The 25355-nt window shown below is 40.4% G+C and overlaps 1 protein-coding gene across 1 annotated transcript in view; it reads left to right on the top strand.

The window, feature by feature from the left end:
• The window catches only part of cdh13 (cadherin 13, H-cadherin (heart)), a 374372-nt gene that overhangs the window by 281692 nt on the left and 67325 nt on the right, over window positions 1–25355 (top strand). The window contains exons 9-10 of the mRNA XM_020639134.3: window positions 3357–3497; window positions 25157–25339. Coding sequence (XP_020494790.1) covers window positions 3357–3497; window positions 25157–25339 — 324 coding nt within the window. The remainder of the gene's footprint in view (window positions 1–3356; window positions 3498–25156; window positions 25340–25355) is intronic.

Genomic DNA, 25355 nt, shown 5'->3' with positions numbered 1-25355 from the left:
CTGTCACCCAGTATGTGTGACAAAGTATTGATAGAAACACCTGCTTGTTGTCTTGCTCTTATCAAAGTCTCCTGTAGAGCTGCTGTTAGAGTTTAAGACAGGAGGCGGCACCTATAAACGAAAACCCAAAGTTACAATCTTTCTCAGTCAGTATGTGAGTAATTCCTTCTCAAACATGTAACTTGGTTACTCGAATTAGCTATGAGTGCATATGAATGGGATTAGTTACTTCTGATGGTCTCACTACATAGAAACCTCTACCATCAGTCTGTGACTGTGCTGAGTAGTCAGAAGGCTAGAAAAGTGCTTAACAAGCTCAAGTCCATTTACCATCTTAAGTTGGCTAAAGCCGTTATCCATAGTCAGAAGTATTCACTACTGGTGTTTTAAAATGGTAATTTGTTCTGTATTCTGAAGATTTTGTCCCTGAGCCATCCATACATTAAGCCACCCCTGACCTCAATGTGTCATTTCAGTGAATTCATGTTTCATCTTGTCTGAGTTGCAGTTGATGTGATAATTAAAAAGGATCCTGAAGGTGTCTCGTCATTGATCGTTTGATCTTCCCCTGCCTGCCTCTGATTAGATCGATCAGAGCACTAGCTATGATGAGAACGGGCAAAAGTAGAACACGTGCACTGACAGCTAGCACTGATGCTCGGTTTGACACCTGCCAGATTTGTGAGTATTATGAGCAGTTACTGGGAAACAGCTCTTTGTCACTGTGAACAATAATATCAACAAGAATCAGGAGGGATAAGATTCATGAGATCACGGACAAGAGGGACACAAATCATGTCCACATGTAGGCGGGTACCTGTGACTTTATTAAGTCATACAAAGGCGAAATCGTTCCTTAATGACTGGAAAGTTTTTGAGTGTCATTTCCCATAAATTCCACAGCGCAGTTTCCACCCACTGTAGTCTTGACAGATGGTCATTTCTTCACTCTAACTGTGCATGGCTGTTAGCGCTGGTGTGGTTGAATTAGACACTTTTTGCGATGAGGCTGATTTGTATAGAAATGGTCCCCCAATGTCTCATTCAAATGTATTCACAAAAAGCACAAGCTCACAGAGACCATGTTTGCTCTTCAGTGCAGTTAAGGTGACATTTCACCCTTTGCATGTGTTTTTAATTCATTAATTACAGTGTCTTTTAGCCTCATTTGAACAGGTTTAGTGAGTGCAAAAGCTGTGCAAAACAATTTGTGAATGAGACACTCCTTGTGTTAATGAAGAGCGTGATAGGAATCCAAATAGAATACGTGACAAATTTACAAGTTAAAAATGAGCTAAGATGATTCATTTTCTGTGATGATGTTACAAAAATAAGTTAAATTCATGTTTGAGTCTCTTTGTATTTGTACTCCACCGTGCTCAGTGAATCTCCCTCCTGTGTGTTTTGCACCAGAAGTCACTGAGAGGAGTACACATGCATGCAGAGGTGTATCTCCACTGCAGGAGAGAGCGTCAGCAGCATCCTCAGTGAGACAGATGGATGAAGTTTATTAAGCATGTGACAGCTAACACCCCCAGTAGGAGAAAAAAACCCTGCAGCTGATAAATGTTGACTTAAGCAGCCCCTACCCCTTGTTATTTACACATTCACATTTCTATGAGGCATGAATTATGTCAACAAAAGATCGTTGCTGCTACGCTCATTATGAATGCCCTCCTCTCCCTGTGTATGAAGCTGTATTTCACCAAATGAACAAAGCTGCTTTTTAATCAGAGATGGATTCACCTCCCTGCTCAGAGTTTCAATGAAAAATCATAAAACTGGATTTTAGGTGTATTTTTTTTTAAAGACATTTGTTTGGTTTAGGTTTAGCTAATACTTACCTCGTTTATTTTTTCCATCAAAAATAGAACAAACAGACTAAAAAAAAACTCTCTCTGAGGATTATCAAAGCACAGCCAGACCTGCGAAATCCTTGAATGATTTTATTTTGATTCTACAGATTATGTTGAGGAAAATAGTTTGCCTTTGCAGGCAGGACCTGGAAACCTTGATCTGCCCGAAAGCATTGTGAGAGATATGTGTAAAAACCAGCTCTGATCCCTGAGGATTGTTTTTCAAATGGATGAACATAAACCTTACGTCGAATGTTTAGACTTTGATCCTGTACTGCATCGCTTTAGGGAACCTTTTCTTCTCCCTTTCACCACGGCATCTGCCTTTAGGAATCTCAATCTGAGGATCCTTGACCTTTCCCCGGGCCGGATTGTGAGTGTTTCATGGATCTTGTAAACCCTGGTGTTTTCACTATGATGATTATTTGTTTAAGCTGGTATACAGTGACTCTGATGGTTCAAGCCTCTGCTGGTCTATTAGAAGAACTTTCCTACAGTAACATCAAGCTTGGTCAAATGTGTTAGCTTCTGCTGTGTGGATTAATTTTGCCACTTTTACGTCTCATCATTTTTTTTTTATAGTGATTTTCCAGGATTCATCTGTCACATAGATTCTCAAGCATTCACAGAGTTTGCAAATTGTCAGTGCTATTTAACTGTGAGTAAAGTAAGTCGTGTTTATTTATGAAGCAATTTTCACAGACAAAGGTCACAAAGTGCTTTACATCAATAAAAAACAACATACAATAAAATCAAGAACAAATGAGTAGGGGCGCGCTGGTGGCGCAGTAGTAGGGCGCGCGTCCCATGTGTTGAGACTGTCGTCTCTCCCTGGTTTCCGACTCTGTCCACTGTCCTCTCTCTGAATTAAAGGCACGAAAAGCCCAAAATAAAATCTTTAAAAAAAAGAAGGAAAAAAAAGAACAAATGAGTAGTTCATGGACCGACATAAAAAAAAAATCCAGCTATGACGAGGAACAGTAATTGGCACAGTAAAACATATCAGTAAGTAGACTGGGTGGACATGATTACCCATAGGCCGGTTTAAATATTGACGTTTTTAGCTGCTTTTTAAAAGACTCGATAGAGTCGTAACAACAAGATGGGCAGAGAACTCCAAAACTCCAAAAGATTTGTGCTATGGCCTCAAATGCACGATCACCACCGGTCTTAAAATGTGTCTGTGGGACAGACAGCAGAAATGTTTGTGCGTGTGTCATTCCTAAAGTAAAGCTACCAATGTGTGACTGTTGACTTAAAGTGTTCATAGCTTCAGTTTCTTTGTGCATAAACACTTTTCATGTGTCTAACCTTTTTAACCTTGGTAGTACCTTCTTCATGACTCCTTGATGTGTTCCTCTGCAGAAATAACTGCACAACTTGTTTTTTTCAATTTCCTTTTGTTTTTAATTTTGCATGCAAGATCCATAAGTCTATCCTTCTTTAATGTCTATTGATATCTTTCATTTGACTCTGTGTCCCTGTTCATTGATCTTCCAGACACTACCAACCACGACGTATGAGTTGGAGATTGTGGCCAAGGACATGTCGGGAAGAGAAGTGGGCCTGACAGGAACCGCCACAGCGACCATCACTATCACAGACAAGAATGACCATGCTCCTGAGTTCACACATCCACTGGTGAGAAACATTCCTCTTCTGCTTTTTAAAGGGGAGTTTTATTTGTTCAATCCACTTCCTGTTTACATGTAAGCTTCTACAGACATTACCAGAGAAAACTGTGTTTGTGAAAACCTCCAGGGAAGTCACAGTCACTTCAAGCTGACACACAGGACGCTTCACGTTGTGCACTGTTACAGATGGTTTGAGGAAGATGAAGAACTCCCTCTCTACTTAGACGGGTGATTGAAGCATGCTCTTGCTCTTTTGGGTTCCTACTTTAATTTCTTTTTAAAATGACTTGATAGAGAACATGTCATTAAAGACTGTAACTCCTGTTCAGATAACTAGATGATGTCTTTGCTCATCTCAGATTGTAAAATGTTCTCGTTCCAGGGCCCTTACATTTAATCACAAACAGTGCCCTGACAGACAAAAGGTCAGGAACAAGATTAAAGCACTTTCACTTAAGATCACCCAATAAAAAGCTTGAATTAAAAAAAAAAAAACTGTGCGGCAGTCTCGAGTGAAAAAGTCTGTACTGATATAAGTAGGACTTATAAGATTGTTTCTATACTGATTAGAGCTCTCAAGAACTGCCCTCAATGTTGTGCTTTGCCTCTGGTCACTTCCTGTCAGCACCTGTGTGTCCAATCGGACTCAAAGCTGATTGTTTGCTCTTACTGACATTGTTCCCTTTTTTCTAGATCCTTGCTTGTGTTGTTCTTACTCTCTGATGTACGTCGCTTTGAATAAAAGCGTCTCCATTGAACATTGTTGCATTTTTCATTTGGTCCGGTTTCACACTGAACTTTGCCAAGAGAAACAAAGCCCGTTAAATGTGTACTGCAGCCATCCACCACTAGTTGGAGCTGTAGCTTCGGTCAGTGGCTGCTGCCATCCGGCCTAATGCTGCACTATGACCCCGCAGTAAACAACAACAGTGGAAGTGTTTTGATCTATAAAATGCAGATAAAGTATTATCTCTAATGTGTCAGGTTAAACTGGCATATCATGTTCTAAGTGTGAGGCATGTGAGCGTTAACCTGCATTGCACAGTTGATGATAAATTTGTGGTTCTTTCGCTCCTTGAAAAAAAAAAAAACGGTCCGCCCACATGAAAACAAGACAAGAGTGAGGAGCATTTCACCTGTGAACAAAGGAGAGTTTTTCCTTAGTGCAATGCCCTTTACTCCATCCTAACCACAAAACAACAGAAAGATTAGTAGCTTTAATTTACATCTTTTCATAAAAAAAAAAAAAAAAACCTTTTATTCAGAGGTAGCCAAACTGTTCTCATTCACTTATTCAGCTTTCTTTCATCAATATGAAGCTGCTGTGAATATCTATCTACACTCTAACTGATCTTTAAGATGCTGGATTTCCTTAAATGTCAAACACAGGAAACAGCAATCACATATTATGAATACAGTTTGTGTGAAAAAGAAGAGAAAGGACAGTCTTTGTGTATAATATGAGCAACATGCAGGTGGATATGACCCTTCATGTTGTAAAGGTGTGGGGGCGGGGGGGGGGGGGGGGGGGGGGGGTGGTGTGATGTGATTCAGTACTCTGATAACAAACACATTAAGGAGGTCACACCACCACTACAGCACCCCTCTGAAATACTGAGAAGCTCAGATATATATATATTTTATTTTATATATATTTTTGTTCACACTCTGATTTAAATGCTTTGTCCTTCTTTTAGTTTCAGTGTTAATTATTAAATTGAATAATAAAAAGAAAAAATGCCATTGAAATGTTTTTAATGTAAAACACTGATCCGAACATTGGACACAAAAGACTTGAATGACTGAGTTTTGGTTTAAAAACAATTTTTCTGTTAGAAAGAGGAAGATGAAACATGACTTTGTTCTTTGATTATTTCAACTCATCATCATCATCATCATCATCATTTTCAAAGGAAAATGTATTTTATTTTAGATATCAGACTCACTAAGAAAGGATTGAAGCGGCTCCAAAAACTGTGCAGCATTTTCTCCTGCTATCTGCTCCGTCTTGTGATCTGATTCACAAATCATATAGCGCTAACGATATCGACGCACGAACGTCCTTCTCCGTGCAATTAGCTTTTGTTTTGTTTCTGAATGTTCAGAGAAGCTTTCTTCATCTTTACTCTGCGTGGAACTGCGCAGAGGACATTCAGATTTACACTCTGTTGTTTAACATGCTACACACACATATGCAGAAAAACACACACACACACAAACAGGATCCTGTGGACGTGCATTAATGTCAGAGTGAGGGGGGGCTGTCCACAGCGGGGGGGTTCAGTGCCTTGCTAAAGGGAACCTCGGCAGTGCTCAGGAAGTGGACTGGCAACTCTCCAGCTACCAGACCAATGTCCAGACTTGGTCAGGGACTTGAACCGGTGACCCTCCAGTTCCCAACCCAAGTCCCTGCTGACTATACTGCCGCCCCAAAGAATACAGGTTAAATTGGATAGAGATGCCTCTGTTTCTATGGTGACATACCTCTTAAACTGTTAAAGGTGTTCTATCACCGAAGAAGAAATTTCAATCATTTGATAAAAAAAAAGGCATCAGTGTTTTTATTCCAGCAATGACTGATTCTTTACTGTACTGTTAGACTGATGGGATGGCCTTTCTAATCCTCAGCAAACATCACTGTTCTCTCTCTCAACTTAACCTTCACAGAAAGGAGTCACCTGCACAAAGCTTAGTCGCCTCTGCAGCTCACCCCACCTCCACATTTCATGTGCATTTCTGTTTTTCTCCCACTCAACGACTCTGCAACTCAGTGTGACCTTTAGCTTCCTGATATAAAAATGATTCTGTCCTTGTCTGCCGAAGGTAAAGCTCAGGAAATGGCCAGCACACATCACAGGCTGTGTGTGTGTGTTTGTGCAGAGAACACATGTGACGTGTGGTAACACATCAGTGTTACTGTGTGACATGGGTGCAGCAGCAAGATAAGGGAAGCTTGTGAGCAGGAGTGGGAGGAGACGTGTTGGGGTTCAGTGATGGTTTGTTTAGTCAGCAGTGCCTCGAGGCGTTGGTGAAAAGCTCAGAGACTAAACCTCGGCCTGTCAGTCACGCTGGGGAAAAACAGCACACATTAATTATATATAGAAACTATCCCAAAAATAACATGCACATTGTACCACCCATGATGAATTTGTCAGACACTGCTACCATGATCGTTTTCTTCTTCATGTTTTCTTACCTCTGTAGGTGAGAAGACAGAGAACAAAATATGAGGTCCTGTTTAAAAAGAGCTTGCCTCCGCTTCAAGGTGCGGTTGTAACACTGAGTTGTGTTGTTCTTAATGGAAGGGCCTGCAGCTGTTGTCAGGTTTTGAGAAACATCACGCTTTCCCCAACAGCCCCCCCCCCCTGCAGCCCTCCCATGATGCATCAGGGTTGTCAGGGGAGCTTGTAAGGAGTGCGGCTGAGATGTAAAACGTTACAGCTCAGAGGGCTCGGCAGGGCCGTGCAGAGTGCACCATGACCATGTCCCAGTTAATGCTCTCATTTCTCACTGGGAAGAGATCCGTTTAACGGCATGGAGAAATGGAGCTTTTAAAAAACAAGTGTTTGAAGGCACTAAGCTGCCCGTATAAATCCTCCATCCTCCACTCTCCCTGACCGCTTCCAATCTGCCCATGAATCATCCATGACCTCTCCGATGACCACCATCATATTGTGAGTACTTGCAAGTGCCCGGGGTTTGTGTCGTCGTCAGCTCTCAGGCTTTCTCAGACTAAATTATTCATCAAAAATATTCAAGTCTTTCATGCAACTTTTGAAAACTTCCCCTCAGAAGATGACTTGTCTTTTCTGAAGACGGCACCTCCTACAGATCCCATCTGAGCTTTAAAGGCATGTTTTCCATGTTCAAGCTGAGGAAGATAGAGAGAAGCATAAAAGACGTGAATAAAGTCTGAGATGGAAGGAAAAGAAGAGCGCAAATGAATGTGCACAAGATGTATTCCTTTTTGGATATTAATTCTTAAAAAACAGTGTAGTTGGGTTTCATGAGTTGACATGAGTTCAGCAAACACAATACCACCATAGGGTGCCTCGCTTTTTTCTCAGACTTACCTACACGGCTCTTTGCATGGAGACATCTATTCATAGCCTGTGAAGTCTTTTTGCTTCCGACCACCTCTCTGCTCACGCATATCGTCGGATCAACCAGCAGGGAATCTCTTCTTCTCTCCATTATTCAGCCGTCTGCAGCGGAGTTGTTCAAGTTACACTTCCTGTAACTCTAAAAACAAGTCAGCATCGGTGTTGTGAGGGAATAATTATCCACTTCTGAATAAGGTCTACAGCATGCATGCTGACTTTATTTTGTTTGTGAAGGAAATGTTAACATAGAGAGAAAGTCCAAGCGGAGAAACATTCACACTCCTTTGTTTCTTTGCAGTTATTTTCAAATTGCTGCAAAGATCTGGAAGTTTCTTTTTTGATAGAGTCAAAGCAAATCCTTCCAAACAGCTCTGAAAGAAAGTGGTATTTGTAACCTGGCTGCTGAAATGTAACAATTTCCCCCTGTTAGGCCTCTGGGTGAGATTTTCCCTGGCACTGTGATTGGTTGACTTACACTAATGAGCGAGTGGCACGATGCAGCAGCTACAAGTTCTGTCTTAAAGGCAGGGTTGGTCATTTTCAAAAACTAGCACGATCCCTCAAAAGCCACGCCTATCACTTACATGCACAAGCGCCATTGCTCCAGAAGCAGGAGGCGTGTGATTGGTTCATCAGATTGGTACCTCGTGGCAAACATTGGTTGAAGTTTTTAAAAGCTTAAAACTGATACAGATGAGGGATTTTCTTTGTTCCTTTTTCAGAGCATATGAGTTATTAATGTTTGTCAGGACCTAAAGACAATTTCAACCCAAATCTTAAAAAGTGTATCTGGAGAAAATTACCAACCCTGCCTTTAAGTTTCAGTGCAAAGTCCACATTGAACCAGACGTTGAAACTAATTAGTTTGTCAGTGGTGATGTGTCAGAGTTTGGTTGCACCACAGAGACTTAAGCTTCATGTGAACTCAGAGGGGTTAATGTCCAAACTAAACAAAATACTGTTGAAGAAATGGTGTTTTAAGTTCATGTGACCAAGCAGTGTTTTGGTGCATTCACACATGCACACAACTCCTTCAAACCTTCTGAATTTTTTGGGTTGAGCTGCATGTGTGAACACAAGAACCCAAATGTTTTAACTAGGGCTGGGCACGTTAACGCATTATTTACGCATTAACTCATTAATTAATTATCGCCGACAATTATTTTATCTCGCGTTGACGCAGTGTTTATTATTTATTTTCTTATTGTAAAAGTCTGTTGCTCACTGGCTTTTATTTTCTAAAATTCCATCGTGAGCGAGCCTAGTATGTTGCTTCCTGCTGCGCATGACTGCTGCGGCGCTCACAGGAAAGAGGAAACAGTCAGAAAAGAATTGACGGATAATCAAGCATACAGATGTGTACGGAACTTTTACATGGCCATTTTCATTTTAAAGTTCTTCCAGACGGCGCAGTCCACAGAGCCAAAGTTATTTGTAACCACTGCGAAGTTGAATTTTCTTATCACCGGAGTACTTGATAAGTACTCCAAAACATGTTGCAGCCAGAAACTCAGGCGGACGCTGAAAGGTCATTTCACTTGTCTTGACTTTATTTAAGCGTTTAACAAAGACCCAGTACCTTCATTCACTCTGCCTACGAGTCTTTTCAGCTGCTCAATAATAACTACAGCTTTCTTGCTAACTCCGGAGCATCACAAAAACAACACTCTTCTTCTCTGAACTCCTGCATGTCACTGTTTCTCACTCACAGACTTCACCTTGTGGCGTAGATTATGCAGCGCATTTAATTAATAACATGTCAACATCACCTGCTTGAATAATGTTGCAGTTCAGAAAAATACATTAACATTAGCAACTTTGAAGATGAATTCAAAAAGATTACAAACTAAAGAATTTCAAAATGACAAGTACAACAAAATTTGTTTGTGGGGTCCTCGATAACCAAACAATAAACATCAATGTTCTCAATTGACCTGTCACACTCTCCCCCACTTTAAAATGGCGTCCCGACATTTTCATCATACCTCGTAGCCTAAAACCTTTCTGGTCAGTTTTTTTTAATATAACACACAGGATGACATTATGCCCTTGCAGTGGCAATAAGCTTTAGTTTTGTATTTATTTGCTTTGATTACATTGTTTAAGTTGAGAAGTACATCTACAGTAAAAGTGCGCTATACATTACTTTTGAATTAATTATTGGATTTTGTGTATAACAATGCGATTAATCGTGATTAATCACAGGAACTCATGCGATTAATGCGATTAAAACTTTGAATCGTTGCCCAGTCCTAGTTTTAACTCCTCACTTTACCTGGAGTATTTCCTTCCACTCCTCCCTAGTACTTCCTCAGTGTGAAGTCAGGGTGAGCTGATGTTTGAAAGCAGCTGGAAATAGACGCCCGGTGTGATCTCTGTTCATGTAATGAAACTGTTCCGTTATGTATTTATCCTCGCTCTTTTGTTGATCCTGTAAATCTGTCTAACTACACACAGCAATGTTATAAAAGCAAATTGTTTCATTACAGACTCAGACTCTGTGGCTTCGTCTGCCACTTTGGCCTCGTTCTTTTTACATCATGACAAACTAGGAAACTATGGTGGAGAGGAAAGAGAGATGGAATGGATCGGCCAAAGAGTAAAAAAAGTAAAGATAATATTTGAGCTTTTTTAATGTTTTTATAAGTTCCCACTCCATTCCTGCATTTCAAGTTGTTATCCTGAGTGTTTACAATAAGTAGCACACAAAAAGAAAAAAGAATGCTGATGAGAAAATAGTAAAACCTAAGAAAAAAGTCATTCAGGTGGCTGTTGTTTCATTTGATATACAAACTATTTATGACAAAAACATATTTTACCATTCAAACAAACGACTTTAATTTAAACAAACATAAAGAAAGACAATGCAGGCGGCGCAGTCATGGCAGAAAAACAGTTTAAATTCTTCTTTTTGGTTAAACTGGTAATAAGAATAATCTCTCCTGCTGCTCTGAAAAGTGAAACCTTTCATAAAAAAAGGGTGAAATAAGCTGAATAGCATGTCACACTACCATTACTTTCCCCTTAGTAAGGTCTTTGTATGGATGGATGAGTCTCTGTAATTTATCTTCCATTTTAAAAATCATAAGCTGAGCTATCCTCTCCTGCAGTGCTGGGAAATTTATGAGATTTTGCTTCTGTAGGGAGGCCACGCTCTGACCTGATTAATTTTTATAGTGAGGTTCTAATCCTGTTTTCATGAGGAGGGGAAGCAAGGAAAAATGATATGGAATCCCCTGGCTGATCCGTCAAAGGTGAGATACGTATGCTTCTGTAGCTAATGAAGATATTTCTCATGAATTGTAATCTGCTTATTGCAGCGGGGGTTATAAGGGATGTAATGTTACCTCACAACACAACTGAAAATCTAAACAAAGTAGGTTAAATTATAACAATGAGACACTTTTTTTTTTTTGCTTAACTTTTCATTTGTTCAGCAGAGGGCGCTTTCCGTTTTTGGCTTCTCTTGTTTGATGTGATTACCTGAAGAAGAGAGGCGTAGACACATGGCAGAAGCAATAGCAATTTTGCTTTGGTGAAGGAGAAGACAAACACAGTGCACATGAACTAATAAACCACAGAGGTAGCACAACATTACAACCAACATGCTGCAGCTCGTAAAAAGAAGCCATATTGAGACGCTGGAGACTTCATTTATATATTGAAATTGGTAAATAGAAGGAAAAAAAAATATGACAAAATCATATAAATGACAGTGTGGTGATGTGTGTATTAAAATAGACGTTAGCACGTCATGGTCTTCTTCTGTTGTACTGAACTGAAACCAGAATGCCAACGTGATGAGCGCGGACATATTGTGCTGGTGACATCATTTTGAGACATACTCAGAAGGGAGCTGGCTGGTCGAACTGTAGAACTGAGACATGCCCCTTCTGCTCATCGCAGCACACATTATACCTATCGATAAAACGTCCCTCAGAACAGTGAAGTCCACAGCAGAACAGATTATTGTCTCGGGTTTGGAGCAGACACTCAAAGTTATGGAAATATTTACGGTTGTATTCTTAGTTTTTTCATCGGGTTCCCCCCTTTCTTTTCATCTACACTGCTAACCCGTCAAGAATAGTGTAAGGAGCCACATGTCAACAGAGCTGTCGACCATGATGTCACATCCCGTCTTTTTTATATGAAATAACAAAATTTAAAAAAATGTTCAGAGCTCAACACACGACTGTTAATCAGTTAATTATTTATAATGGCCACTAATTATTTTGATTATTTTTCAACGTGGACGTTAATTTTATAAATGATTACCTAAACCTTTAACCTCTGGTGAAGAACATTGTAACATGGATCAGGGACAACCTGAGCCTCCTTTACTTTAGAGAGATTATTGAATAAAGAGCCAATATGTTGTCTCTGTTCTGGACGCTTTTATTGTTAAATGTTGCTTGAACTAAAAGAAGGTACTTCCTGGTCGTATCTGGAGTGAAGACGTTGTTGATATATCTTCAAAAGTTTTTGCATTTTGCAGTCTTATTTTAAAAATTATCTTTTCCATTATGTAAATTCCTTTGACAAGTAATTTCCAAGACTCGTGGGTTGGGGGGTCTCTCTTAAGCCAGTACAATGTTATTGCCTTTTGGCTGCTACAAGAAGTGTATGTAATAAATAAATCTTATTTCTGCTTTTCATGGTTTCTGGGACAGCCCAGAGGATGGCCAGTAGAGGGACCCTTGGTAGGTGGGGGTTAAATATTCCGTCTAAAGAATCAAAAATCTGTCTCCAAAAGTTTTCTAGGAGAGGACAGTCCCAAAATATATGAGCAGCAGCGGTAACCGGTTGAACGTAAGTCTGTGAGCCTCTCTCACCCCCCTCATCGGAGTGAGGTATTAAGTCACACTCCTTTCCCTTTCCCTAACCATGCGTCTATTTTATTTTTTAATTTATTTATGGCTGTGTCTGATTAAAATGGCTTAAAATAAGCTGCAAAGTCAGTAAAGTAGCTGTAATGCTCTGTGTTTTTCTCTGATGTGCAGACGCGGACTCGACTGCGTGTCTCTTTTTCTCTCTTTCTCTCTCTCTCTCTCTCTCTCTCTCTCTCTCTCGTCCGCCTGTTTGTAAACTGAGCACTCTTCATAATAACATAAAGCGTGCATGTGTTGTATTACGACGTTATGTACAAGAGGTATTCGTGCTTAAGCACGATTAGTCCTGGCCAGTATGACCATGCCGGCCAGCTTGGGAATGACGCAGCGGGTGGGCAATCGTGCTTGGGTACAGCACGGTACGGATGGCCAGCGCCCTGCCCTTCCGCCCTATTCCGCTTCATCCAGGTAGGGGGGATTGCGCAGTCCCGAGGGTCAGGAGAGGAATCTTTCTGAAAAGCGGCCGCTCCCTCCATTGGTTGTATAGCGCGATTGAGGTCCACTTTTTTTTAATTTTATTTTTTTATTAATAATAAAAATTTAAAAAAACGGTTAACCGTGTACACGGTCAGAGCTCTTAATTGGCAGGCCAACCAATAGTGCCTGAGATGAGGAAGTTCCCACCCTCCTTGTTGTTTGGACAGCTGTAAAACTTTATATCTGACGCGTGGGCACCTTCCTTGCCAAACAAACCTTGAAATGAGGCGATGTACAATTGTAAACATATTTTTTGGTGGTAAGAGGCAGGGTTGAAAATAGAAATAACAGCCGAGGTAAAACATTCATCTTAATAGTCTCTATTCTACCTGAGAGAGTAAGGGGAAGCACTATCCATCTTTTAAGGTCTGCTGAAATTTTTTCAATTAGTTTTTTATAATTTAAATCATATAGTTTATCTAAATTCTGTGATATATTGGTGCCTAGATGTGTTATACCTTATTTTGGCCATTTAAAGGAGAATGATGTTTTCATTTGGTCTGTGATAAGCGAATTCAGCGCTATAGCTTCTGTTTTGTTAACATTAACTTTATATCCTGAAAGACTACCGAATTTAGCTAAACAATTCATCAATCTCGGGATGGAGTTTATAGGGTTTGATATGTACATTAGAACGTCGTCGGCATATAATGAGATTTTATGAATTTCAATGCAAATCTCTTTCCCTTTAACTGATCTACTATCTCTTATCACCTTTGCCAGTGGTTCAATGGATAGAACAAATAGGAGCTGTGATAATGGGCACCCTTGACGTGTTCCTCTCCCTAAAAGGCTGAGACATATGCCCATTGACTCTGACGATACTTTGGGGGGCCTTGTAAAGCAGCTTTATCCACCTGGTGAAATTGGGACCAAATCCGAATGTATCTATGGTTTTAAATAAAAAGGGCCAGGAAACACGGTCAAATGCCTTTTCTGCATCCACTGCCAGTATCATGCATGGTTCTGGATAGTTTACAATGTGCTCTATAACATTAAGCTGTCTTGGAATGTTATCAGGTAAATGGCGGCCCAATATAAAGCCTGTCTGATCTGGGTGTATTACAGAATTTATTACAGATTTCACTCTCTTCGCTAGTATTGATGTTAACAATTTACAATCTGTATTTAATAATGCAATTGGCCTGTAGGATACACAATCTGTAGGATCTTTCTGTTGTTTAGGTATTACTGAGACTATCGCCTCCCTCCAGGCCAATGGCAACTCACCTTTCTCAAATGCAACAGCGTACGCTCTCTCAAGCATTGGACTAATGATGTCAATTAAAACTTTGTAAAATTCATTTGTGATTCCATCTGTACCCAGACTTTTATTTTTTAGATTTCTAATTGCGTCTTTGATTTCATCTTCTGTTATGGGCCTGTCTATAAACTCAGATGAGACAGAATCTATTTTGGGAAGTTTTATGTCTTTTAGATAGGAATTAATATTTTCTAAATTACTTTCATTATATTGGTCAGAATACAAATCTCTATCAAATTTAGCAAAAGCCTCTGAAATTTCATTTGGTTTGTACAGAAAGTGTCTATCAGGGCTATTACTTTGAATTTTTTGGACTGTTGTGAGGTTACATTGTTTTCTAACCTGAAATGTCAGAAGGCGGCTAGCTCTGTTTCCGTTTTCATAATATTTTTGTTTAGAAAATCTTAAACTTTCAATTTTTTCTGTCAGAAGATTTTCAAGGTCCAATTTAGCCTCTTTGAGCTTGTGTAAATTTTCCCTGGACATGTTTTCTTTATGTTGTTTTTCTAGCTTATTTACTTTTTTTTCCAGTTCTATTTGTTTTGCATCCCATGCCTTTTTTAGAATTGAAGCAAGTTGAATTATTTTGCCCCTCAACACCACTTTTGCTCCTTCCCAAAGTAGAATTGGGGATATATCCTCTTTGTTGTTATGTTATAGATAGAAAAACCAAATTCATCTCTTAAAGCAGCCTGAAACAACGATATTCCCAATAGGGAGGTGTTCAGCCTCCATGTACTAGAGACGACTGCTCGCCCCACATCCCAAACCATAGACACTGGTGCATGGTCCGACAGGGTTATATTATGAATTTTGCATTCTAATGCTCTATAAATTTCACTCCTGGCAATAAAAAAATAATCAATCCTAGAGTATGTAGAGTGAGGGTGGGAATAAAATGTATAATCCCTATTCCTTGGATGTAGAGTTCTCCAAATATACATAAAGCCAAGCTCCTCACAACTATTTTTAAGAGCCCTACTCATTGTCGTCTGACTTTGATTTGAAGTAGAACTTTTATCTAGAAATGGGTCATATATGCTACTGAAATCTCCTCCCATCAGTAAGATCCCTTGTGATTTCTCTGCCACTAGATCAAATATAGTTTTAATAAACTGTGGGCTATTTTCATTCGGGGCATACACATTTAACATTGACACCCAAACTCCATTTACAGTTCCATTTATCAAAACATATCTACCATCTTGGTCCTTAAATGAAGAGTCACAATTGAATTGGACTGATTTGTGTATAAAGATTGCTACCCCCCTTCTTCGTCCAGATATATGAGAGGAATAAAAAATTTGGGAGGCCCAAGTTTTAGTTAGTTTTTCATGCTCATTGTCAGATAGATGTGTCTCTTGTAGGTAGGCAATTTTACAATTAATTTATTTCAGTTGGTCCAATATTTTCCGTCTTTTCTGGGGACTGTGCAGTCCCTTTTCATTATAAGTAACTACTTTATAACCGGACATATTGGATTATTAGAGCTAGTATCCCGTAAAAGATCAATATTGTCTTTTGTGTATACCTTTTTGTAAGTTTTGTGGGAGATTCAGTGTTTAACAGAGACATTCTGGTTGCTATTCCTAAGCTTCGTTTCTCATGGTGTGTGTGTAACATAAAACAGTTAACAAAAAGTAAAGACACAACTTTGTACAAAACTACACACACGTTTATTTTAATGTTGTAGTTTGAACCATGTCTCGTCTGTTATCATTAAGGAGGCGGGGTTTATGACATATACTGCAGCCAGTCAGGAGGGGGAGCTCTAAATATTCACTCCAAGCTGGTTGTTGCTCCGTCCATCTTAATATTCAGTCTAGTTAGATAAATAGATCCTTTACAGGAAATTACAGTGCCACAACAGCTTCAAGACAGACATAACACCACATATTTCATCAGATAGCTTCCATAAGCTAAAATACATTAATAAATACAAAAGAAAAGTGCAAAGTTATTTTTGTGCATTATAAAACCTTATAGCAGCTGGTATACAAGACTTCCTGTATCTCTCAGTTTTGCACATTGGTGCAATCAGTCTCTGACTGAAGGTGCTGCTCATGATCACCTTCAGGGCGTGGAGTGGGTGAGTGGGGTTGGTCATTATTGAACCCAGTTTGTTAAGAGTTCTGGCCTCTGGCCTCTGCCACCTGCTGAACTGTTAGTTGCTCAGCCCCGACCACTGAGCCGGCCTTCCTGATCAGCTTGTCCAGTCTGTTTTTGTCCGCTGTGCGGGTGCCTTCTCCCCAACAGGCCACAGCAAAAAACAGAGCACTGGCCACCACTGAATGGTAGACCCTGCACAGCAGGGGTTGGCAGATGTTGAATGACCTTAGCCTCCTTAAGAAATACAGTAGACTTTGTCCCTTCCTGTAAACTGCCTCCATATGTCTCTTCCAGTCCAGCTCACTGTCGAGCTGCACACCAAGGTACCTGATATTGGCAACCACCTCCACCTCAGTGCCCCTGATGGTGATTGGTGTTGGTTGAGTCCTCCTCCTCCCCCTCCTGAAATCCACAACTATCTCCTTCGTTTTTGTGGTGTTGAGATGGAGGTTACTGTGTGCACTCCACTCCACAAAGTTGTTTATTGTGTCTTTATACTCCTCCTCATTGCCCCCTTTGATGAGGCCGACAACAGCTGTGTCATCTGAAAACTTCTGCAAAAAGCAGCTGTCGGTGTTGTATGTGTATCATTGTGAGTTCAGTGCATTATATTACTGTCATGCATTTGCTCTTCATTGTACATACTGCACATTTTCTCTGGGATTTTGTGCTGTGTTTAATTTGACCTCACGATAAATTAATGAATAGGGATTTTTTTACCTGTGTGCTTGCCCACCTCATCTCACCTCCAGTCCTCTCTTGTTTTGCTAATTCCATGCTATGTCTGACTCGGCCTATTCCTCTCCTGCTCCTCATAACAAGACCATGATGGACCTTTATCTCTCTAGCCCCCCCCCCCCACACACACACACACCACCACCACCACCACCCTTCAACAGCTAGTCCATGCATTTTCTTCTCAATCAATTTTGTGCTCTTTTCCCGAGCTTGTCTGTTTTTCTCTGTCTGCTCTCTCCCTCGCTTTTTTTTTCATCCCATCTCTCCACCACGATGACCAGGAGAATGTGCTCACCTGCAATCCATCTGTCCCGCTGATAAAGACATTAGTGGTGATGGGTGTAGCAGCAGGCGCAGGGCAGCAGGGCCCTGTCAGCGCTGGTTTGTCTCGGGGGATGACTAACGGGTGTCACGGATTAGCCTGAGCTTTGCATGATTGCTTCAGTAGCTCTGAGATACACACTGGGCTTACCTCGGGTGATTCTGTGGCGAAGTTGGCCAGAAATCTCAATCACAAAACGGGGAGGGGGTGGGAAAGGATTTGTGCCCTGTATGTAGGAGTAGAAAGGATGCAGAAAAATAGGGGTGTTTAGGATCTCAATTGTGTAATTTGACAGAGGGACACATAGATACACAAAGGGATCAGGTTACAGCAGGGCGGGCTGGGAGAGAGTTTGTCCTTGAAACTTTTAACTTTTAACTCTGCTGGTCAGCTTTTCAGTTTTCTCAAAATAAAAACCCATAACATGTATAAAACATGGACGTAGACTCAGTGACATCACCCATTGGTTTCTAAAGAGGCATTTTGAAGCCTAACATTAGGCTGCTTATTCTACTTAACTTTTTGTCATTCTTACGGACAAAAAGGTGGAGATAAGGCAAGCCTTGTGGTGCGGACACACTGGACAAATCCAAGGTGCCTAGAGATGTGAGTCTTTTCATTGAAAATTGCACTCCATAAGATTTATTTAAACAGTACACTGCTGTTTTCTTTGCGTGGATGATTTTGACACAATGAGGGAGAAAATCTGTTGAAAAAGCGAAGCTACCAAGCTTGTTTGCGCTGCAAGCTTTCTGCAAAGCATTCTGGGAATACCTCGCAGCGTAGACCAGGCAGGAGGTGCCACTTGTGAACAGCTTTTCTCCCTCGTTCTGTCAAAACCATGCATTGAATGAAAACAATGATACATTATTAAGGAAATTAACCTTGTGATGAGTTGTTATTTTAATATAACTTCTCAATTTAAGACAAGTAGTGCACATCTACGTGCAATTTGGATTTGTAAAGTGTGACCAAACCAAGCCTCCTGGCAAACAGCTACAACGCCAGCCAGCCAGACAACTCAGTCATGCCCTGAATTATGCACATTTATTGATAACTCTCCAGCTCTCTCTGTCTCTGCCCACATTTCTATCCTATCTAATAAAGGCCAAAAAGCCCCCCAAAAAATATAAAAAAGAAAATAAGTCATGAAAAAATATCACCCCCTTACAGTTTGTTCCAATAAAGACATGAGCTTTTAAAACCAAATGTGTATTTTGAACCAGACTGTAAACCTGTTTATTTCTGCTATAAAAATTCCCATCTTAATACCCCGTGTGTCTAGCTATTCCTTGGCTTTTGGAGCCGCAGGGCCTCAAGTGGACACTCGAGGTACTACATTCTTTTGCACTTTTGCATTGGCTACCTTTTTCAACAACTTAGGTTGCCGCTTGTCGCATTTAAAAGTGAAGAATTTAAAGAAAGTTTAAGGTAACAGGTTTAAGTTAGTTCACATTTGCAATTATTATGTTCTTCTATATCCCTGTATGCAGTCGCTGTGCATATGTGAAGTCGTTGTATAACTTTCTGTCAGGTAAGCCTACTTCATAAGACAGCTGACCCATGAAGGGTTTCCTGGGTAATTGTATTCATGTGGGGGAGAGAGTGGTGTCTCTTGACATCCTCAGTGCGCCCAATAAGGAGTGAAGAAGCACTAGAAAGAAGTGAGAAAAACCACTTGAAATAGCAACAAAAAAAAACATATTGTCTCTCAATTGTGAAGTTAGCTCTGAAGAATGTTAATGTGAAATCACAAGGCCAGCTGCTTGTCTCCACACTGGTAACAAAGGGCTTATAAAAAGAGACAGCTTCAAGCCTTCACAGTCTTTTGTTTTCTCAGAGGAACAGGCCACAGATTTGAGGTGCAACAACACGGTGTGTTGCAGAAGCTCTTAAGAACTCTTATGTTTCATAGAGGCATATATATTAAACATTATATTTCACCTGTTTATTCTTTCTTCTTCCAGAAGAGTGAGTAGACAGTTGCCCCTCCATGCTGTCTTTCAAACTGTGATGAGACAGTCTTAAACTAAAGTTTGATTTGAATTTGCATAATGAATGATTTAAATGATTTGAATAACTGCTTTCTCTTCCTTCAACAAATGGTAAAAAAATTATGTTTAAATAATCTGTATGGCCTTTGTACGTCCTTGTTCAATGATTAATCCATGGCTGCTGTCGTGAATATCTTCATCGTCCAGATTTGTATTCTGTAAATCAAAGTAAGGTCTGTGGCTTAGCTGGACGTTTCCTTTTTATAAGTAGGGTTGTCATGGGACCAGAGTTTTAAACCTAGACATGATACTCGAATGACATGATTCAATACAACAGCAACAAAAAGAGAAGTCCTAGGCACCAAGTATTGGGTAGAAAATGGCCAGCAAACTCCTGCACACTGTCTTAGTTGAACAAATACATTAGGGTAAAAAATAAGGGTTAAAAATCCCAAAAATGAATCTTAAAAAGATTCAGATACAGATGCTCTAATGAGTAAGAGAAGAGGGAAATGCAAGGATCTTAGTTTTTTGTGAAAGATACAAAATTGGACCTTTATTGAAGGACTGTCCAAGGCCTCAGCTGTAGCACTCAAATGGCTATGTTTAGTCATGAATGACTTGGTTACTAAATATATTTTGTGTCTACCTTGAAGGTGTTTCTGTCTCTCTTTTTTAAACTCAGCAGCATTGACAAATATGAGGGCTGTCATGCTCTGAAAAAGTAGAAAAGCGGCTTTGCTTAATGTCAGATTCATCTCAAATCTATCTTTGGAAACAGCCCGAGCAAGAGCTGTTCAAATTTAATAAAGACACAGGTAAGCTCATTAGCTCTCCAGACACACTTACTGTATGCAGCACTAAAGCTAGCGGGAAGGCTAAAAAGCGAGTAGGGGGTTAGACGTAGAGTAAGTTGCCAATCCCATACACAGACACTGTGTTTAGGATTGTGTGGTAAGATGTGTTTTTTTTTTTACAGATTTGCAGTCTTTCTACACCTCGTTGTGCCTCGGAGTTAAGCCGCTTTAGAAAGCAGATAAAGGGAAAACAAGGGGCTGCTAAAAATGATTCCTGTTGAAACCGGGTATTTCTTTTTCAATTCCACTTTTACCTCCATCACATCTACCTTTTGTTTCGTGTGCCTACAAAGCGGCCCATAAATTCTTAATCCATGCTTCATCCTGTAACGTGTCTTTAAACTTTTAAACACTCACATCACACCCCTTTAAACCTTGTGTGTGTGTGTGTGTTGGAATTCATACAACCTACCTACAATATTACAGATATAACTCTTGGCTCTCCAAGAACCCTCTTAGTATAATCAGAAACACAGCCTATAAGAAGAGATGGAGAGTGAAGACTTTAATGTGTTTAGATGCTCAGAAGGAAACTCTGGGAAAGTAACCAATAATCCCAAAAAGACAAACTTCAAATACTTCCCACACGCTGCTGTATCATACTGTAGCAATGCAGCAAAATCTACTTGGAGGCAAAGCAGTGTCATCACTGGAGGTTTAATGTGATAGGCCACTGTAATGTGTGTTCCCCGCTCAGAGAAAAATCTTTTTAGGGCAGTGGGGACGTGTCACACAATACTCTCCTTCAGGACAAATGAACAGCTGCTCAGCTGTCTGTCACTGCAGCCCCCATCACCATCTGTATTCATAACACATCCTGACAGACATCCAGGAATAAAACAAGTTGATTTAACAGCTGTCCATTCATCCATGGTGGATGCTGGGGTCTATCTTTGAGAAAATGTCGAGCATATGTTTGTTTACTTGGCTGTAATTGAATACATGTCTGTGTGTGTGTGTTTGTGCTTGTTGGAGACCGGGAGAGCACAAAGAAAAAGTTTGATTGCTGGAAAAGCTTAGTGCAGACTGTTATCACACTCAAAACTATTTTTTTAAGGACCTGATAAATTCTTATTTCAGTCTCTCCACCTAATTCTCCCTTTCCTCAGTTTTTTTTGTATTATTCTGTACATTAGGGCCATAGCTCCATTACTTAGACTAAAAGAAAGAAAAGGTTCTGAGCACTGGTTTGTAACAAGCAAACAAAGCCAGCTGGCAATGAAAGACAAATTAAAAGCCTGTATAAGAAATAGGAGGTACTTTCCATAGTGCTGTTAATGAGGCAGAGAGCATTTAGTGTTCCTCCGTAAAGCAGACAGATGTGTATGCTTTCCCAAGGTTTGAAATCTCTTTCTCCGGCCACGTGCCAGAATGGCTTCCTCTGCACCTCCATCTGCTTTAGAAGTGGTGCACTGAGTGACTTTGTGGAATCATGCTGGTTTCACGTAGCATGATTTGATTTGTCTGGCAGATGTTAATTTGACATTTGAAAACAAAGCACAAATTTAGGTTGACTTTTTGGAGCTCAGCACCTACTTAACATGCCAGGGGACGCTGTGAAGGAATCTAGGGATCCACATTTGTCGATTGTCTGTTTCTGAGCTTGTTGTTATCTTTTCATTTTCATTTCTTTTGTTGCTATTTTTTTTGTTAATATGGAAAGAGTTTGAGGCTCAATAGCAAGTGTTTTGGAAATATCTGGGGTTTGAGGCTTTACATAAACAAGTAAGTGTAACCGACAGGACTTAAAAAGGTGTCTCTTATATTTCTTGTTTTAGAAATAAGAGGTTGTTTTCTTTCAACAGTTTAAAGGTGGTTGAGAATTGTGTGAAAGCAAGAAAGTTCAGGATTCAAGACCTCCTTACATAAAAAGTGCAGACTTTGAGGCTCAGTTAGAGGATTTTTCAGATTTTCATTTTATTAAGCCTAAAATATATATTTATAAACTTGCATAAAACCCGCCTCAGCTCTTCCTCTGAGCCCTTTTTTAGATGGATCTAAAGTTAGGCTGAGGGAGCATTTTCAGTATGGAGATCTGCATTGTTTGGCCTTACAGTGTGTCTTCAGATATCAATGGCTGACATCACTGAGATTGTGTCCATGTTTAGTTTTCTCGAGATATGATGCAGTTGGCACAATATTCAGTTGTATCATAATTTTCTAACCATAGCATCATGGGTTGCAAGTTTCTTGAATCTTTTGTACATGATTTGTATCCCATCAACAGAACTAATAGAACTTAGCCAAGAAATTGCTTTAATAAAATCTTTATTCTTAAGGAGAGGAGACTTAAAGGAGCAGCAGAGCAAAGCATCATTTTGGCTTGAAACTATGTTTGACATGAACCCACTGTGGAGAAAAACAAACAAAAAGCCAGCATCACAATCATAGGTATAAATAGCACAATCCCAAATTACAGTCCTCAAACTGTCATCTGAAACTTGACATTACCTTTTATTTATTTTTGCTTTTAAGTTGTTGTGACTCAAATGACGACCCACAATTACCTCCTGGCAGCATGACATTACCTTGAAGATTTATGAGACAGATTATTGAAAAAGTCTGGAATAAAAGAAGTTTGAAAATACAAAATCACAATAACCTGAAGTTACTGCTGGGTTTCTTCAAAGGCTAAAGTGTACAACTTTGAAGTATGGCCCCTGCTTACCCTTTCTATCCATCCATCCATCCATCCATCCATCTATCCACTCATCAAATCCATCCATCCATCATCCATTCACCCATCCATCCATCCATCCATCCATCCATCATCCATCCATGTATCCATCAATCCATCAATCTATCTATCATCCATCCATCCATATATCCATCTATCTATCCATCCATCCATCCTTCCATGTGAGTGTTGTTTACGGTGCTTAAGTTTGTGTTCACTCTTTAAGCTCCCCTCTACAGAGTGTGTTTGCACGGTGTGTTTGTCTTTTTGTGTGCGTTCCTTCGTTGTGTTCTTGGCCTGCACTTCTCTGGTCACGTGGTCATCTTTTTTTTTCTCAGAGTGAAGGAACGAGAGCCACCACTGTATGATTGGCCCTCTGTCTTTGGCTAGTAGTTTCAGATAGAAAAAGCCAGCGCACACAAACAAACACACGCCCACTCACACACACACTTGGATTACTGCAAACTTGAAGGCAGGCCTTTTTTTCTTTCCTCTTTCGCCATCTCTCCACTCTCTCTTTAATGTGTTTAAGCCATTTGAGGCCAGAAGCTGTGCCTCGTAGTTAGTCATTTCCTTCTAGTCTTTCAGGTGACTGGCTGCTTTGTGCTCAAGGTGGAATTGGGGCCTTATCAGCAGCAAGGCAGGAGCCCAGTGGCCACATCACATGGAATACAGCGTTTTCTCCAACCGCATGACTGCCCCACATGATTACACCCAATGTGACTGGCTGTTGTCTGCGGGTCTGCACTGTATGTGTGTGTCTGTGTGTGTTTGTGGGAGGTCAGGGGAAAGAGAGACGGCTTGCAAATGTTTTATTTGTGCCTTATCTTCAGTTTGGAGTCCAGAGGAGGATGAGAATGGGAATGTCAATGACGTGCTGTTTTTATGATCACAGTGCTTGTGTCTTTGAGTATGTGTAGGTTGTGCTTGTAAAATACCTTAACTGCTCCCGGGCTCTACACTAAAGCTACGGCAATTGCTGTTTAAATTCCAGTGTGTCCCACTTGTTTAAAAAACGACTACTGGACTTTTTTTTATGTTTCTAGCCTTTTAATTTTCACTTGATGCTTTTGTACCGAACTGCCGCAGGCTTGCAGGACACAAAGGCCAACAATGCCCATGCGGGTACAAACATCTTTAAAGAACATTGTGTTTCTATCCGCCGTGCTCTAAATGACAGAGAATTGTTCAAAGTGTTTTCTTTTAAAAAAAAAAAAAAAAAGCTTTGGTTGAATAAAAAAAAAGGAGAAAAAGAAAGCAGAGAGAAGAGAAGAAATCAATGTTAGTCTCTCTTCAGATAAATGCATGGAGCCCGGCAGTGTAAGGCGGTAAAAAGGTAATCTGTGAAACAACAATACCGTTAGCTGACAGGAGACGCTGTAATCTAGGCTGGACTGGCGCTATCCTTAAACAGAGTGTTCTGTGTCTAAAAGATTACACTATAAGCTCTGACACCATAATGGTCTTGACGCACACACAAACACACACACCCACTCACACACACAATCACTTCTGCCTGCTTGGTGCTTCTTGCAAGGGTACCCCTGTTCACATTGTGGTCCTTAGTGGGCGCCTTGCTGGCAGAACGCATTGATAGGAATCTGATTGAGGCCTGCTGCCAACAATGAGCAGAGAGCCGGGGAGTGATTGACAGTGAAAATAAACGAAATGCACTGTGAGGAGAGGACGACAGAGAACACAAAAAGTGTTTATTCTGTTATGCGTGCTGTTTGTGTCCATGCATTCTCATGTATATTAGTCTCTTGTATTGTTGTTCAGTCAAAGGCTTTTTCTCCGATTCGACAGCAGAGTATCTAACCGGGCAGTATATTAATTTCCCTACATACTTTTTCTCCCCTTCTGCTTCACCTGTAGCTTCTGAGTGTAAAAACTAGTGCTGGCATTTTTTACAACTATACTGTGAGCAGAAACTAAAGGACCAACAAGGAGATGAAAAAAACATCAAACATAGGAAGCTGTCCAGTGATTGATGATAATGCATCGTCTGTCACTTAGACTCAGGTGCTCAAGATCAGATGCTCGATATGGCTGGTGGTTTGTTAGGTTTCACAGTTGTCTCCACATATCACCTTTTCAGGTTCAACATCTCCTTTGCCTTATTTGGTTTCTTCACCCACTTGCTTGTCATTGTTGACTTTTCTATCGTGCTTCCTCTTAAATTCATTGCAATTCATATTCATCTCATGTTGATTTGTCTGTCTCTCTTCTTTGACAGTTTGAGGCGTATGTCTATGAGGGCTCGACAGGCGTGGTGGTCAACCTGACGGTAGACGACAGAGACGACCCAGCCACCGGGGCGTGGAGAGCGACCTACTCCATCATCAACGGAGATCCCGAGCAGAGCTTCGAGATCCAAACCAACCCAGACAACAACGAGGGCATGCTCTCTGTTGTCAAGGTAAAGATATGAAAAA

This window comes from Labrus bergylta, chromosome 7, assembly GCF_963930695.1.
Source record: "Labrus bergylta chromosome 7, fLabBer1.1, whole genome shotgun sequence".
NCBI classification, from domain to species: Eukaryota; Metazoa; Chordata; class Actinopteri; order Labriformes; family Labridae; genus Labrus; species Labrus bergylta.
This window is presented reverse-complemented; position numbering and strand designations above follow the sequence as displayed.